Source organism: Centrocercus urophasianus, unplaced genomic scaffold (assembly GCF_019232065.1).
Source record: "Centrocercus urophasianus isolate 14NV4802_14NV808 unplaced genomic scaffold, USGS_Curo_1.0 seq_1, whole genome shotgun sequence".
Classification (NCBI taxonomy): Eukaryota; Metazoa; Chordata; class Aves; order Galliformes; family Phasianidae; genus Centrocercus; species Centrocercus urophasianus.
Window position 1 is genome coordinate 2,668,218 of NW_024884141.1, and position 15,263 is coordinate 2,683,480.

The 15,263-nt window shown below is 37.4% G+C and overlaps 1 protein-coding gene across 3 annotated transcripts in view; it reads right to left on the bottom strand.

Moving 5' to 3' along the window:
• GRM5 (glutamate metabotropic receptor 5) overlaps positions 1 to 6,828 on the bottom strand; it is a 228,018-nt gene extending 221,190 nt beyond the window's left edge. For all 3 annotated transcript variants that reach the window (XM_042809697.1, XM_042809617.1, XM_042809532.1), the window contains exon 1: positions 6,150 to 6,828. In XM_042809697.1, the coding sequence (XP_042665631.1) occupies positions 6,150 to 6,828 (679 nt within the window). The remainder of the gene's footprint in view (positions 1 to 6,149) is intronic.
• Between the last annotated feature and the right edge of the window lie 8,435 nt (positions 6,829 to 15,263).

Consider the following 15,263-nt stretch of genomic DNA (forward strand, 5'->3'; position numbering starts at 1 on the left):
TCAGCATATTAAGAATGATGAGTTAAATCATGTTAGTTTAAAAACAAGGGTGTGATTTATGAAACGCATTGTCTCAAAAATCTGTTGCCAAGGTAGGTTGTTACTGCTTTGTTAATAACATTTCCAATCACTATTTTAATGTACGTACTCACAATATACATATTTATAACATTAAGCATTACGACATGGTATGCTTCCACATCACCAGAGGCTGCAATCATATTTTAGTAAGATGGATGCAATGTTATCTTCCATACAGTGTCTTCCAAATTAAATTAAAGCAAAGTCTACAATATTTGGTTTATCTCCAAGATCACCATATCCTTGTTTCAAATGTTTCAGAAATCAGATAGTCAGAACTGCCTTGGAGAAGTCTGCAAAGTTTAAAGGATCCAGCACAGGCCATTTGTCTTTCTTAGTCTTCAGAGAAATTGCAATTTAACTGAAAGTAAAGGACTGGTCCTCCATATATCAATTAATGATCCTTAATTAAAGGGAAACACTCTGATTTTGAAGCAACATTGACTTAACTCATACACTACCAAGCCACAAGACAAGCAGTTTAACTAACCTATGACTTTTGACATTGCTTTAATTCACTACAAATGTAGTCATTTTGGCTTTTAAATCTGACTGCTCCTGAAACATAGTGATTTTTGTCTATGGAATATCTGTTTTTCAAGTGTATGACACGTATTCTTTCATAAACAAAATAAATTAGTGTAAAAGAAAACTAATTTCAAAAATTAAAATTAAAAAAAAAAAACACCAAAACAATTAATTCATTTGCTCATGGGCAGAAATTAAGCACTGACAAAGGAAAACATTCTCCAGTCTCTAGACCAGTGATTCTTCCATCTTTAAAATAAAGTATTCAGACAAACATTTTCATTGAGTTTGAAAATATTTGCATGGAATAGCAATATTCTCGGGGGGTGTGTGTGTGTGTGTGTGTGTCTAATTTATGTGCATTTTATGTAAATGTAGCATGAGAAATATCACTCATGTTTAAAAATTCAATGAATCTCATTTTCAGTTACAGTATTCTGTGAAAAGCATAGAAAGTTTCTGAACACAATATTTTGTATCTGAAGAAGAAAAAAGGTGGATTCTGAAGGAAAATCTCCATAATCCTATAAACAAAATTTACTCCAACCAGCAGGCTTAAGGTACACTTATTGCAGTTCCTTCATTCGTTTCATCTTATTCCCACACATTATGACTAATTTTCAGTTTGCTCTTTACCCAGTTGCAAAGGATATAGGCAAAAATAGTCTTATAACCAAGCATGTTTGAACAAATACAAAAGTGAATGTGTGAAATAACACTTATGTGCACAAAAAAAGAGTTCTTTTTCTGTTATACTTGCTAGAGTGTATCCTAAGAAAAAGAAGGTGAATTACCTGTGTATAAACTTTTATAATAAATTTAAATGGAGGAAAATGTTATTAAAAAGAAAGTATTTTGAGGATGAGTTTGAGCCAATGCTTGCCTGTAGAGCTCTGTAAAGAAAATGTTAACAGAGTAGTTTGCTTCTTCAGGCTGTGTTCAGAAGTAAATCACACCTTTCACATAATGAATTGAAATTTATCTCTTGCCACCCTCAATAAATTTGTACTTTTGTGAGCTTGTGTTTTGCCAGCATATATAACCTCTTCACTTCATTCAGAGAGGCAAAGAAATGGTTTCCAATAGCAATGAAAACTGTCATTCATATTATCAATTCATTTGGCTCCAAGCAAATTTTATGCAGAGACTTACAGGGACTGACTTTGTTTCTGGCTAGGAAGGCCTGATACCAATGTCACTGTAGTCAATGTGAGAGCTTCAAACACAACTTTAACGAAGCCTTCTCATCTCAGTGATGGTGAAGAAAATCACATACATTTTTCTCTGATCTTTGGGTCTCAGGGAAAGACCAGAGAATGCTTTCATATGTGAAATGAGGTGCATCCTTTATCTCTTGTAGCAGACAGCCAGATTCTTCCCATTTTCCCCAGTCCTTTCCACTTTGTTGTAGCTTGAAATGGTGAAGGAAGAAAAGGCTGAGGCGAAACTGGTTGCTTGAGCTTCACGGGTCATTTGCATATGCATGGCCACCCAAAATCCTAACAGGGGCCTCTCCTGCACAAGTATTAATTTCCTCAGATGTAGACAGAAGATAAAGCTAAGAAGAATCTATCATGTACTTTGAAAAACTGGGGGACAAAGCTGCAGGGTTTATCTCTGCTGAGCTGCTTTGCTTCAGAGAGATGCATAAGAGAGGACGAGAGAGTCTTGGCAGCATTATCAACTTAATGTCTATCAGCAATGTTAGTTTAAGCAGTGAAAGTTGTTTTAAGAAAAGTTGCTTTAAATCCACTTTCTGTTACAGTGGTTGGAAAAAAAAAAAAAAGAGCAAACAGTGAAGTCAGCTGAGAGAATTAGATCAACATGGAAACAACAAATAAAATGGTCTCTGGCACATCCTATGTGCTATAGCAATCTATAAAGTAAAATAAACTTGCTTCAGGCTTTAAGGGATAGGTTGCAGCACAAAGAATTTCCAACCATATTTTTCCTCTTGGCCTGCTCACTCCTGCTCCCCTGACCCACAGTGTTAACACATCTGTTCACTGAGCCACAACATAAGTTGGATTCTATAAATGATGTGGCTTTTCAAAAAAAATGCCCTGGTGATGAGTGAAGGAGGTTTACTTCAAACCCAGATTGGTTCAGAGTAGAACTCCACAAATCATTAAAAGCAAGGAAGAGTTGGAAACTGAGTTGATACAACTGATGTTTCTGAGTCATATCATTCCTAATAGAGCTAAGCATCAGGACTTACAATCTGGAACTGACTGAGACTTGTGAAGATTCCTGACTGGCTTATGTAAAATACACTGTTATATTTACACATGTGAGTGGAAATGACTGTTGTTTTATGACAAATATCTGTCATTTGTTACTCATATTTCTTGTTAATTAGATTGGAGAAATTTCCTACTTAAAATTATTAGTAATCACTGAAAATGATGTTTGCCACCTTCCCATTAGTAGGAAAAAACATTACTGTATTACTGTGAGTGGCTACTTGCACAACTGGACGCATCACTTGATTAAACCATAAAGGTAAATTTCAAAGGAGCAAAGCCTACTAGCATCTCTCAAAGTGTTTGCATATTTTAAATGTGAAAACCTAGAGTTAATATTTAACAACGTTTTCTGCTCAACCTCCCAAAATTTTAATCCAACTCATTTAGCGTGATTGGTAAGTACACAAAGAAACATGCAAACAGAAAGATTTTTGTGATAAAATTATTCCCAGGCATTTATTACACTGGAACAAAAAGAGACCTATAATATTGTCTGATGATGGAACTATCAAAGCGATGAAATAACCAAGAATTTTCAGCTTTTTCTTTTTTCCCAATCTAGCTATGAATGTTAGGACCCTCCCTATCCTTGGAAACCACAGAATCATAGAACTGTTTGAGTTTAAAAGGACCTTTAAATGACATCCAGTCCAAATCCCTTGCAATGAACAAGGACAGCTATAGCTTCATCAGGTGCCCAGAGCCCTATCCAACCTGACCTTGCTTGTCTCAGGGATGGGGCATCCTTCCCAGAAACCAGAAATCTCGTGTTGGAGTAATCTGGCTACAGCACAAAGATTAGCTAAAGATATTGAGTGTAGACTACAGAATTATTGGAGGTACTTAATTAAATTCCAGTGTAAATGGGAGAGCAAGATAAAAAGAACAGGAATCTATTTTTTTTCTGCTTTGAATTAGTGAATGTGAATGTAGGGCACTAAGTATAGAGGCACTATTCAGGATATTTATAAGTAAACAATTATTCTATTGAAAGGAAATTAATTCAAAACTTAAAGTAATCCATAATATATCTCTTTGCTTGCTTACTGAATTTCCTTACTTCAGCATAGCAATCTTTTTTTTTATTTTATGGTGACTTTTTTTTGTTTTGTTTTGTTTTTTAATAATCTTTTTGTTCCTGGAAGGGACAACATCTGCCATAACATTTAAAAGTGCCCAGAACATCAGCTTTCAGAGAAGTACCTTCATTAGCTTGTATTTGTCTATACCATTATACATACCATCTGTTCTACTGTTACAAAACACCTGTATGATGCTATTTGATTGCAGATTGTACTCACCATCATGACCAGACCATGTTAATAGAGTACAAGATTCCTGTAACCCAAAGGTAATGTTCATTCACCAAAGTCCAGAGTTACACTGCTGTAAATATGGCACGAATTGTATGAGGCCTCAGGTATTAACTGTACCACCTATCTTGTCCACTTAGATGTGGGTAGAAGTAGGCAAATCTTACTGAAGTAAAGTCATTCATCGGCTCTTCTTCACACTCAACTCATCTTGCCCACAGCAGCCACCTCCAGTTTTGATCCTTGCATGTCTATTCCCTTTTTTCCAAAGCACAGAGCAAGGTTACTTTACCATGAGATTAACATGCCATATGCTACCATCTGCTCCAAGAAGAGTATCCACGGGAAGTGGCAAAAGTGAGTATTTTCACCCTATGCATTCAGACCTTGACAAAAGCTTGACAATTCTCCATTGAATATGTAAGCATCTCTGCTCAATAAGCAGAAGATATACATACGAAACTACACAAGTTTTCATAAGTAGTCAGGATATACAATCTCAAACTAATGCAATGCATCACTGGCATCATTTTTTATTGTGATATTACGCATACACATTTGTAGAGGAAAGGCTGCACACCAAACCATGCCAAAGGCATCAGCAGGCACAGAGTAGTTTCACTACATGATATGACGTAGAGTGATTTATACATTATTATTTAAACTGCTAATATACTCATGCATCCCCAGAGAATAGAGACTGAAGTTATTTACCAATCTTCATTATCATGATGGAATAATGATTACAACAATCTTCATCTAAGTTCTAAATTGCATTTTTTTTTAACACTGGAGAATGAGCTCACTACGTATCTGTAGGAGTACAATAATTTCTGCATACTTGCATTCAACCAGCGTTCTACCAAAAAGGGCTTTGAATAGTATAAATTCTGCCAGAGAAGCATACTCCGTGTGTGGGAAGGACAATCTGCTTTTTATTGGTTGTAATAAAGCCAGCAGCATCTGCTGCTGTTCAGCAACGCTGTCACCAGTACTCAATCTCTTAATAACGTGGTGTTTTTTTTTCCCCCAGATCATATTCTGAACCTGTCTGAACAAAGGTGAGAACCTAAAATCCATCACAGAAGCTAATTCAGAAAACATATTACACTGCGATGCCATTAAACAGGGACTAGTGAAACTTTCTCTTTAGGCAATATGAAATTGTAGTCACTCACAGCAAGATAAAACCACTCAACCACAAGGAAGAAAGAATTCATGTAATCTTTTCCACAGCATTTCCTTTTAATTGTACTCTTCTGAGTGCTAGGCAAATAAAATCAAGCTCTAGCTGAAATTAATAAAGAGAGAAAAGAAATACAGTACATAGTTCTGATTTTCTGGAAACCTGATGGTGTGTGAAGAAGACACAAGGAGAATTCTTCTGCTTATTTCTAAATCCAATGGCTAGACACAGAGCAAGGAGTGGCTGCAATACTCCATGGAGTACTATAAAATGGACAGAAACAGTACTGATCTGAAGAAGCTAGGACGAATTGCATTCGGATATTAACCAGAACCACAAGTCTTTTAGCAGTCAAGCCTCTGTGGCTCTAGTAGTAATCATTGGTTTAGCTACTGTTTCAAAGGATGATTTAGCTTTCTTCAACACTAGAAAGACCAAGCACTTTCTTGTTACCCGCTGATTTCAATACAGTCAAAATGGTTATTCCACATAAATATATCGAATGATTGAAGTAAAATAAATTAATTAAATTAAGGTTAAAAAAAAATAGGAAACTCAAAAGTAAGCACACAATTTCTCCTTTAACTCACACAATCCTGTATTTCAAAGTGTTTTCAGTGGTTATCAAAACAGCGCTACCTCAGCTTGGTACTTAACCAAAATTAAGTGAAATAAAAGTCTATGCACTTGATAACTGACTGACAAAAAATATCCATCCAATTATCATCATGTAGCTCTCTGACCACAACAAAGTGGTTCACAGGCATCCTAATATGGGAAGAAAAAGCCTCTTACCTTCAGTGTGTACAGCTGAAACATAGGTCCAGTTATAGCGCTTGACAATGTCCACCATAGCCCGTGCTTGCTGTGCATCAGATGGTACAACTCTCATAAAATACTTGAACAGAGTTTTGTCGCTTAGGTCCATGCTTGTGGCAGAATAAGCAATCTGAGGTATATTGAAAAGCTGCAATAAGTTCTGGACCTGGATAGCAACTGAGCTAGAGCCAGGGCCAATGACACCAACAATGGGTTTCTTGGAGTGGAAAGATGATGAAGATCCATCTACACATCGCACCATCCCTTCCTCTTCTTCTGATGAAATAAGAGAGTCCCTTATAAACTCAATGCTTTGCTCCAGAGCCACAGCAGAATGCCAGCAAGAGTCCCTTATTTCACATCCTAGTGTTATATTTGGCAACAGTGTTGGGTCCAAATTAATTCTGTCAAGGGTATGTAGCATTGCCTCCACTCTCTGAATGCCATACTGCTCTCTTACCTCTCCACATTTCCTCTCATGAACTTTGTCAACTGTTGGTTGGTGGTGGACAGAAAACAGAGCTCCAATGATAATATCACCAGGCATGTGTGCAACCACCCTTCTTTCATTGGCCTGTGCAGAAACCAAAAGCCTGAAGTTCCCACAGACATCTTCCTTCAATAATAGGATTGCAAGGAACAGCAAAAGGACCATTTTAGGAAATGGTTTAGGCTGGTAGAGACAACATGATTGAACAAAATTGAGTTGGTCAAAAGCAGTTATCAATTTTTTTGGATAAACAGAGTAGAATGCTGGTTAATCAGGAGTTTGCACGTTTTCTCTAAGGTGTCACCATCATCTCCAAGTAGATAGCGATGCAGAGCTGTAAATGTGATCATAATCCTCATAACCTTCAAAAATGAATAAATAAAAGAAATAGATTTAAAATGAGAAATAAATTCAGCTTTGTAATCTTTACTGAAGTTGCTCTACTGTCAATGACTGTAGTATCTAGTCTGCTCTACACATTTGTTTCTATCATTATTCAAGCTGGAAAGTTTTGTACTAGTTCAGTGTTTTGCAATCTTAGGCTTGTAATTCTGCTGATGTAAATTGGTGTCTTTCTCTTGGATGCTTTTAAAAACTCTTTGGGGAAATGTTTTCAAAACTGCAAAATACAGTCAAGTATTAATTTCCAAAGAAAGATATTGCCATTTCTAATACATCTTTGAAAACAATACTCTTTACCTACAGATGTTTCCCATGTCGCAAATGTCTCTGTCATACTAATGCACCTCATTCAATACTGTGTTATCAAGTACAGCACTAGCAAATTTTTTTTATAAATAAAGTCATTCCTGAAATATGATCAGAAACGCAGAATCTGGCTTTTCTACTCTGAAAATGCTTTTTCTTTGTAAGCCACAACATGAAACAAATGATCTTTAAAGTAAGCTAAGATTAAGAAAGTTGATCTATTTAATAACATTTGTTTTTATTTTAAGCATGAATATTTCAGCAGAAGAATGACAGATTCATTTCAGTTCTAAAGCAGCAGAGTGAAATCATTTAGATACTTAAATCAAAAATCACTAAGAAGAAATTCAACAAATCTCTTTAGGGCTCTATACAGGCTTCAGTAGAAAGAAGAAAGCACAGATACTATATAGGTACACTGATGCCTAAAATATTTGATCTGCTACATTTTCTGACAATCTGCAATGCGATCATCACTCAGTTTTACCACTGGCAAAGGATCAAAGAAAGAAAGGAAGAAAGAAAGGAAGAAAGAAAGGAAGAAAGAAAGGAAGAGTAAGAATAATGATCAGAAAAGATTAATCTCTTAGGCTGTGATCAGTGAACTTGAGAAGATACTTGAAGATGTTCTGTACCTAGCAGTGCAATAGTCTGCTCCTGGTTTTAAACATAGCGCTTAAACTGCAGTTTTGTCCAGCCCTAAGCTTGCTAGTGGATCCACTGATAGCAAAGAAAGTTAAACACACTCTTGCATCAAGGAAGATGCTGAGCTAGTCAGTGGACCACATGACCAGTCTCATTATTCACAAAACAAAAAAAAAAACAAAAACACTGTAGGACATAGTATAATCTCAGTTTCACTTACATAAATCTTTTTATAAAATAATGTTTATATAATTAATGTACGTAATAAAAAATATAGGATTTTACATACGTTTCAGATCCATCAGTAATTTCTAATCCATTGATACGATTCTGATAGCACTCAGATGTTGCAAAGTGGAATAAACCCTTTGCAATGGAGAGTCTACCTCTGCTTTCTCCAGTGTCAAATTCAGCAGGAGTAAAATCCCGGATTTACCACTCATCGCTAGAGCATTCAATACACAGTGTCACAATGAACATCTTCCTGATTCCAGCCAAATCTAAAAACATTTTTCTGCTTTAGGTTAGCCTTGTTTAATTATTATTGTACCTAGACATCTGTAAATTGTAAAGTATTTACACAAAGGCAGTCCTACAATTGTGTCAGTATTCCCGAATGAAATCCAAATCTTTAAAAAGATAAAACATTGAAGAGAAATGGTCTTGTAATATGAATTACAATATTAATAGGTTCATGTAATATTAATTTCTAGTAATAAAAATTGATAATAATGAAATAGGATTCAGACAACTGTAGAATATTTCAATACTTTTTTTAAAATTATTTTTGTGAAGAGTTGGCTTATCAATACTGCAATCCCTTGCTATTATGGAAGAACAGCAGATCAGTTCAGGTTAATTAGTCTCTAATTACAGAATATCACTACTGCTTATGTGTTCCAGTTGTTTGTTCTGTGACACTGAAGATGATACTGTCTAATTTGTAAACAGTCTGAAGGATGAACGACAGGGCATATCTTAGTACAATATCACAACATTCCTGTACCTCAATGTAACATTTCATCACTTAAAAAAAACTTTTGCTTATTGTTAATGTGTTAGCATTTAAACAGAAATAGTAATCTGCTATTCAAAAGCACAGATGCTTATTATTCTGAGTTTTACATACTAAGTCTACATGCACAGAGCCTGTCTATATCTAGACCAAATGCCAGCCCTGCCTCAGACTGTTACAGCATATACAATTACATGTCTTTTTATAACCTAGTTGCTTATGCAGCTGCATATGCACAAATAGAGTCTGGGGGTTTGGAATGAGCTTGTGATACAAAATATATCTAATCTTAACTCATAATTTTAATTCTACAATATATATTGCCGAGAATTCTGGCCAGGTTTACTGGCACTGTCCACAGCTTTAAGTCTATAGATTAAACAATTTTCATACAGGATATATGGGAAATAGAAGGCAGCAGGGACATCTTTATCTTCTTCACTCCAAAGAACAGCTGTTTGTTCTCCTCTGTCTACAGTTGTATTTATTTATATAGCTTGCAGGGTAAAGAATGAAATAAAGCTGATGGTCTCCTTTATAATTCTAGTTCAACAGTAATAGCAGATAATCACAATGGAGGGCTCCCAGGGCCCAACAGCAAGTTATGAAACCAATCAAATCCTTCCACACCATGGTATCCAAGGGGAAGAAGGGGCCAGATGCCAAGTGAAATTGCTCCTGAATTAATGATCAGTCTTCACATGTTTTGCTGTACTGCAGTGGAAGTCAGTTTACTTGGGACTTTCAATTGTTGTTACTAATTGCACCAAAAAACCTTCATTTACGTAGTATTAGATTTAGGACTTCAAAGCATGTGATCTGAATGCCTTCTGTGGGCTTCCACAATGCAGCAAAACAACCTGTAATTTATACTGACACAGGCAAGTGAAACTGCTAAACACTACAGATTTTAATTTTTACTATAGAGATCTGTTTCTGTGGGCTTATTCTTGTCCTCACAGTCCTAAAAATCACAGGCTGAGGTCAAAAGAAACCTCTGAGGTTGTCTGATCCATCTACCCTAACCAAAGCAAGTTCGGCTAAAGCAGGTTCTTAGGGTCACATCAAGTGAGATTTCAACTACCTCCATGGATGGAGGCTTCACAATCTTTCTATGCAGCTAATGTTTGACCACACGAACAGCAAGGAGGTTGTTTTCTTATGTTTAAATGGAAGTTCTCACATTTCAGTTCATGTCCATTGCCAACCATCCTTCCACTGGATATGACTGGATATGCCATTCAAAGAGGGTAACTGACTTGAGGGTAGTTAGGCAGCTGATCACATTCTAGGCTAAAACATGGCTGAGCAGAGACCCGATAGACTAAGCACACTAATTACATTTCCTGGAGAAATCCTCCATCCTCCCTGAAAAGATGACCAAGGGAACTGTTCAAATATACAGTTTCACTGCAATCGTATCCCCAAAGAATCTTATACAAGTTATTTTGATTTTTATTCTTTCCTCATACTGGAAGCTTATTATTTTAAGCAATATGATTACTACAATAAAATTAAGCAAAATTTTATGAGCTTAAATATAATTCCTGTGTTACTACGGGTAACCCTAAAGAGAATTTCACTATGAGAAAATTGAGAACAGAGGCATCAATAGCATCATAGACAGTAAATCCTTGAACACATATATAAAGAGGTAGAAATCATTTCCCAATTAATAATTTATCTGCATTTACTTGTTTTTGTTGATGGACAAGCAAATCAATATGCACAGCACTTAGGGTCAAATTTACTTTTCACACTTCAATTTCTTTAGCATCAAGAGAGTTACTATTAATTTACTGCAACATAGACAAAATGAAATCAGGCACTTAATTACTGGTCTATCAAAGTTCTTAGCTTATTCCAGCTATGGATCTAACTGCAAATTAATTCTGAAGTCCTCTGCAATAACAACAGATGACAGGCACTCCGGTTTCTGTCCTTTGCTGCACTCAGAACAATTGCAGAAGTAATAAGGTGGAAAGATGATTCTGCCTGTCTGTTCTTTGTTCAGCCTTGCTCTAGTCAAACTTTTATGGGCTACCTAGGTGAAGACACGATGAAGCACTCAACAATTTCCTGTAACCTTTGGTCTCTCCGACAGTAAAAACTTTATGCCAGTCTCTGCTAAGAGAAATTCTCAGCTGTTTCTTTAGGGCAGAGTTCCAAGTACTTCATGTCGAGGTTTAACCGAGTAGAAAATGAGCATCTGTAATATTCCATGAAACATCACACAACTCTTGAAATGATTTATTTTAACCTGAAATGCAAGTTCATCTATAATTACTGTCTGTGCAGACCAAAACAAAGAGCCCTCATATCTAACTGAATTAATTAGATCACAAATCCCACAGCAGTTCACAGAGGGATGATTTTGCACTGTGTATGTGGCTGCGAGTTTATACATGGAGGACATCTGACTTTTCTTCTACCACAGCAGGTGTTAACTGTTGAAATTCATAGAGAGCCTCTCTGTGACTTACATTATTGTGATAGCGCCCACTAGCGACTCCAGAATGAAGGAGTCATTTCCATAATCTGAATTCTGGCTGTGTAGCTTCTATAGGTAAGATACAAAATCAGCAAAGGGAATCTACTTTGTATCAGGAAAAATAATAATAATAATAATTAAAAAAATAAAAAAAAGATAAATACTATTGTTCTTTTATTTTATTTATTTTTAACTGATTAGAGTTCTGCAACCTTACAGCCTCTTAGTTCATCTTTTCTAAGTCTACTGGCAGATTAAAATAATAAATAAAAAATGCCAGATTACTGAACACAGTGCTTCGGTGTAGTGAGAACTCAGGACCCAATGGAGGAAAGCACTTAGAAACATGCTCAGTGCTAAATGCACGAAAAATGCTGTTGGTCAATCATCTGCAAAATTTTATCTGAATTTAACATCACTTTGTAGGATTTTCCTGATTAGATAAATCATTAAAAATTATGCTCCAAACCCATTGATTTGTAGAGATAAATTTTATTTGTAGACTATGAACATATAGCTTACAGCCATGTATCTGCCAAGGAAAATGCTTTCCAGGTATTCATTTACAGCACATACTGCAATTAATTCTGTGCCTTCAGATGTCAGATAATAAACGTCAATATAGATATAGAAATGAATCAAATCAATACACGCCAAGGAACTAACCCAGATTTCATCATCAGAGGAAAAAAAAAAATTTAAAAAAACACACACACACACACAAAACAAGCAGAAACTGAATTACTGGCCCTACATCCTACCATTTTTCTTCATAATTGCAGTGAAGATCTTTAAAAGGCAAGAAGATGGAACTGCCTTAGAAAAGTCATTACATAAGAAAGACTTCTCAGCTCTTCTCAACAGGGAGCGATATGAGCAAGAAGTGTACACTGAAGTTTCTAAGGTGCTAAGAGTTTGCTCAGTACTTCTGGCTACTGCCATTGCAAACACAAAACATTGGGTTCAGTCTATTCTGGCAATCTTGTTCCCAGTGCTATAGGGAGACTCACATTACAGAAGATCCCACACACTTACTTGGAGGTAGTTTCTTTGGTCACACAAAAATCTGATGCTCTCAAATGCTCTTTAGTTGCAAAACATGATTGTGAGCACACAGGTATGTTTTGAGATTTCGACTGCCATTTAACTTTTCCATTCACTAATAATAAAAATAAATAAATAAATAAATAAATAAATATCTTCTCTGAAATTCAGTGGGCATTGAATCAAGCACTTTGACAAGGAAAACAATCTTTTAAAGGGTAGACACTATGAAACAATTTCCTGCAATTTTGCTTAGAAATAAACTAAGCACACAGATGAATTCTAACCATTTGGTCTAAATAGCTACTGAAAACAACAGACTAGCGGATTGATCTATGCGTGTCTTCACAGATAATAAACATAGAATACTAGAATTATCATCAAGTTCCTTAGCAATCCAGGAAGTCTCACCACCCCCCACACACTTTCTGGTTAATGAAACATTTTTTGTTTTGATGTGTAGGTGCTTAACATTACAGCAAAACTTGCAGTGCTTCCAGCAATTCTGCTAAATATGCTACTTATTACTGCCACTACCAAAAACCTGTTATACCACATGATGCAGAAACTAACAGCTCTGGTGTGATTTTAGCTGTAATTCTGGACATTTTATTAGTTAGCAAAACTGTATGATTTGTAGGAAGTGATCAAACAAAAGCAATAGCAAATCCAAAATATCATCTTCTGGTCAGTCACAACAATAGTCACTTTGAAGTGACATTCCTGCACTACCACTATATCAAAGAAAAAAATCACAAATAAAATGACAAAGAAGCTTCACAGAGACTCAAGAAATATTTTCTGATCATCTGAAATAATGATTAGCACCGGCATCCCTAATTACATAAGCATGTAGTTAAAATCTTTGAGAATGCACAAAATATTAGTATATGACAGAAATGTTTAGGGATACAGTAATAAGAATGAAGTCATAGAGAATAATAATTTAAAAACAAACAAAAAATGTTCACTGGCACTTAACTCCTTTATACACTTTCTCGTTTGAGGACAGCTTAAAGCAATGTATTTTCAAGGCAGTCCTCTGCCACTTTGCTATCGAGATGGTCCTCCCGCTACGTCCTCAGGACTAGAAAAAACAACTATCCATTCTCACCACCACATATCCCCACCAGAAAGCCCTTCTCGAGGAGGAGGAGGAGGAGTGGAAGTGACCCTACGGGAGCGAAGGAGCGCCGGTGTGCGGACACGGAGCTGCCCATGGTGCTGAACGCTGCTTTCCACCAGCCTCGCTGGCTGGTTGTAGCGAAGGGGAAAAATAATCTAAAAATCAACCAGTGGCTAAATGAATAAATATGTGTATATAAATGACACAGTTGTCACAGTTGTCTTAAGGACAACCTTTTTTTCTTTTTTTTTCAGATAAATTAGATGCATAGAGCCAGCTCACAGAGGAAACTATTGGACAAGGTTAACTCCTAGAATAGCTACCTGCGCTGCTACAACTATGTGTTTGTGCATGCAAGTGTATATGTATGCGTGCACACTTGTTCTTAGGTATCTGTCTCCCTAAAGGTATCACAGTCCCCCGCAAGCCTTAATGAATCGTTTTAAAATGCAGAGACATTAGCTCCAGTTATTAAATAAGGAACAGAGGGGAGTTGCCGATCAGAGCCAAAGTGATTCGTCCCAAGGTCACATAGAAAAGTCTATGGCTGGGCTTCGCCTTGCTGTATCTGGAAAATAAATTCATTCCATTTCTATTCTTTCTGGCAAGGCAAATCGTTACTGGCGAATAGAACAGCTATATCACACACACCAACAAACTCAGGTATTGCAGTACCTGAATCGTCTTCTGCCCTACATATAGCCCATGCCTGGGGAGGGGTCAGTGCCCATTGCCTTCCGACGCCCAGCCCGCCGATGTCCCAGCAGCCCCGAGGTGTGCCCCACAGTCTTACTTGCCCCCCCTGTAGTCGTGCTTGTCCTCCAGCAAGCAGGGCATGGAGCGAGAGCAGACAGGGGGGAGGGAAGGGAAAGAGTTCCTCCTGCATTCACATGCTTTCTGTCCGTGGTCAGGGGCTCATAAATTCCCTCTCCCATTCCTCAGCATTACCTTGTGGGTGGCAGCAATCTCTTCTTCCTCCGGTGGTGGCAAAACAGTCCTTTCAGTGGCAGCAATCAAGACCGGTAGGGGTAGGCACCTCCTTTTTTCGGCACGGCAGAGATAGCATTCCTCACACAGACCGTCTTGAGCTGAATAATCCTCAAATGCCTCTGCAAAGATCACCAGCAGGTGAGCCCCGCTCGGCTCGCATTGTCACTCCTCCAGCTACGGGCACATCCTGTTTTCTTCTGATCATAGGCAAATGCTGAGAATCGAGGATCTTACCCCCGCGCCTGCATGCACACACGCACACGCCATGCAACACGCTCTTCTCTCAGCATAGCCCAAGTCTCATTTGTAAGAGGCGTGAATGGTCCCTAGATTTAAGGGGGAGGAGGAGGGAGCGAAAGCCGTGAGGAGGAGGAATAAACAAACAAACAGTGAGACGACAGACGGGTCTCTGCTCTCTGCCACCTTGGTCTTCCTAAATACTTGCTGCAGTTTGACCCACCTGCTTAAACACCTCAGCCCCTCCTCACGCTTACACGGCTCCAACCCCTCTGCCTTTCGCAGGGGTTAATTCTGCCTTTTGCCCTCTCTCCAGGTGCTCGGAAGGTTGTGAAGTCGCCCTA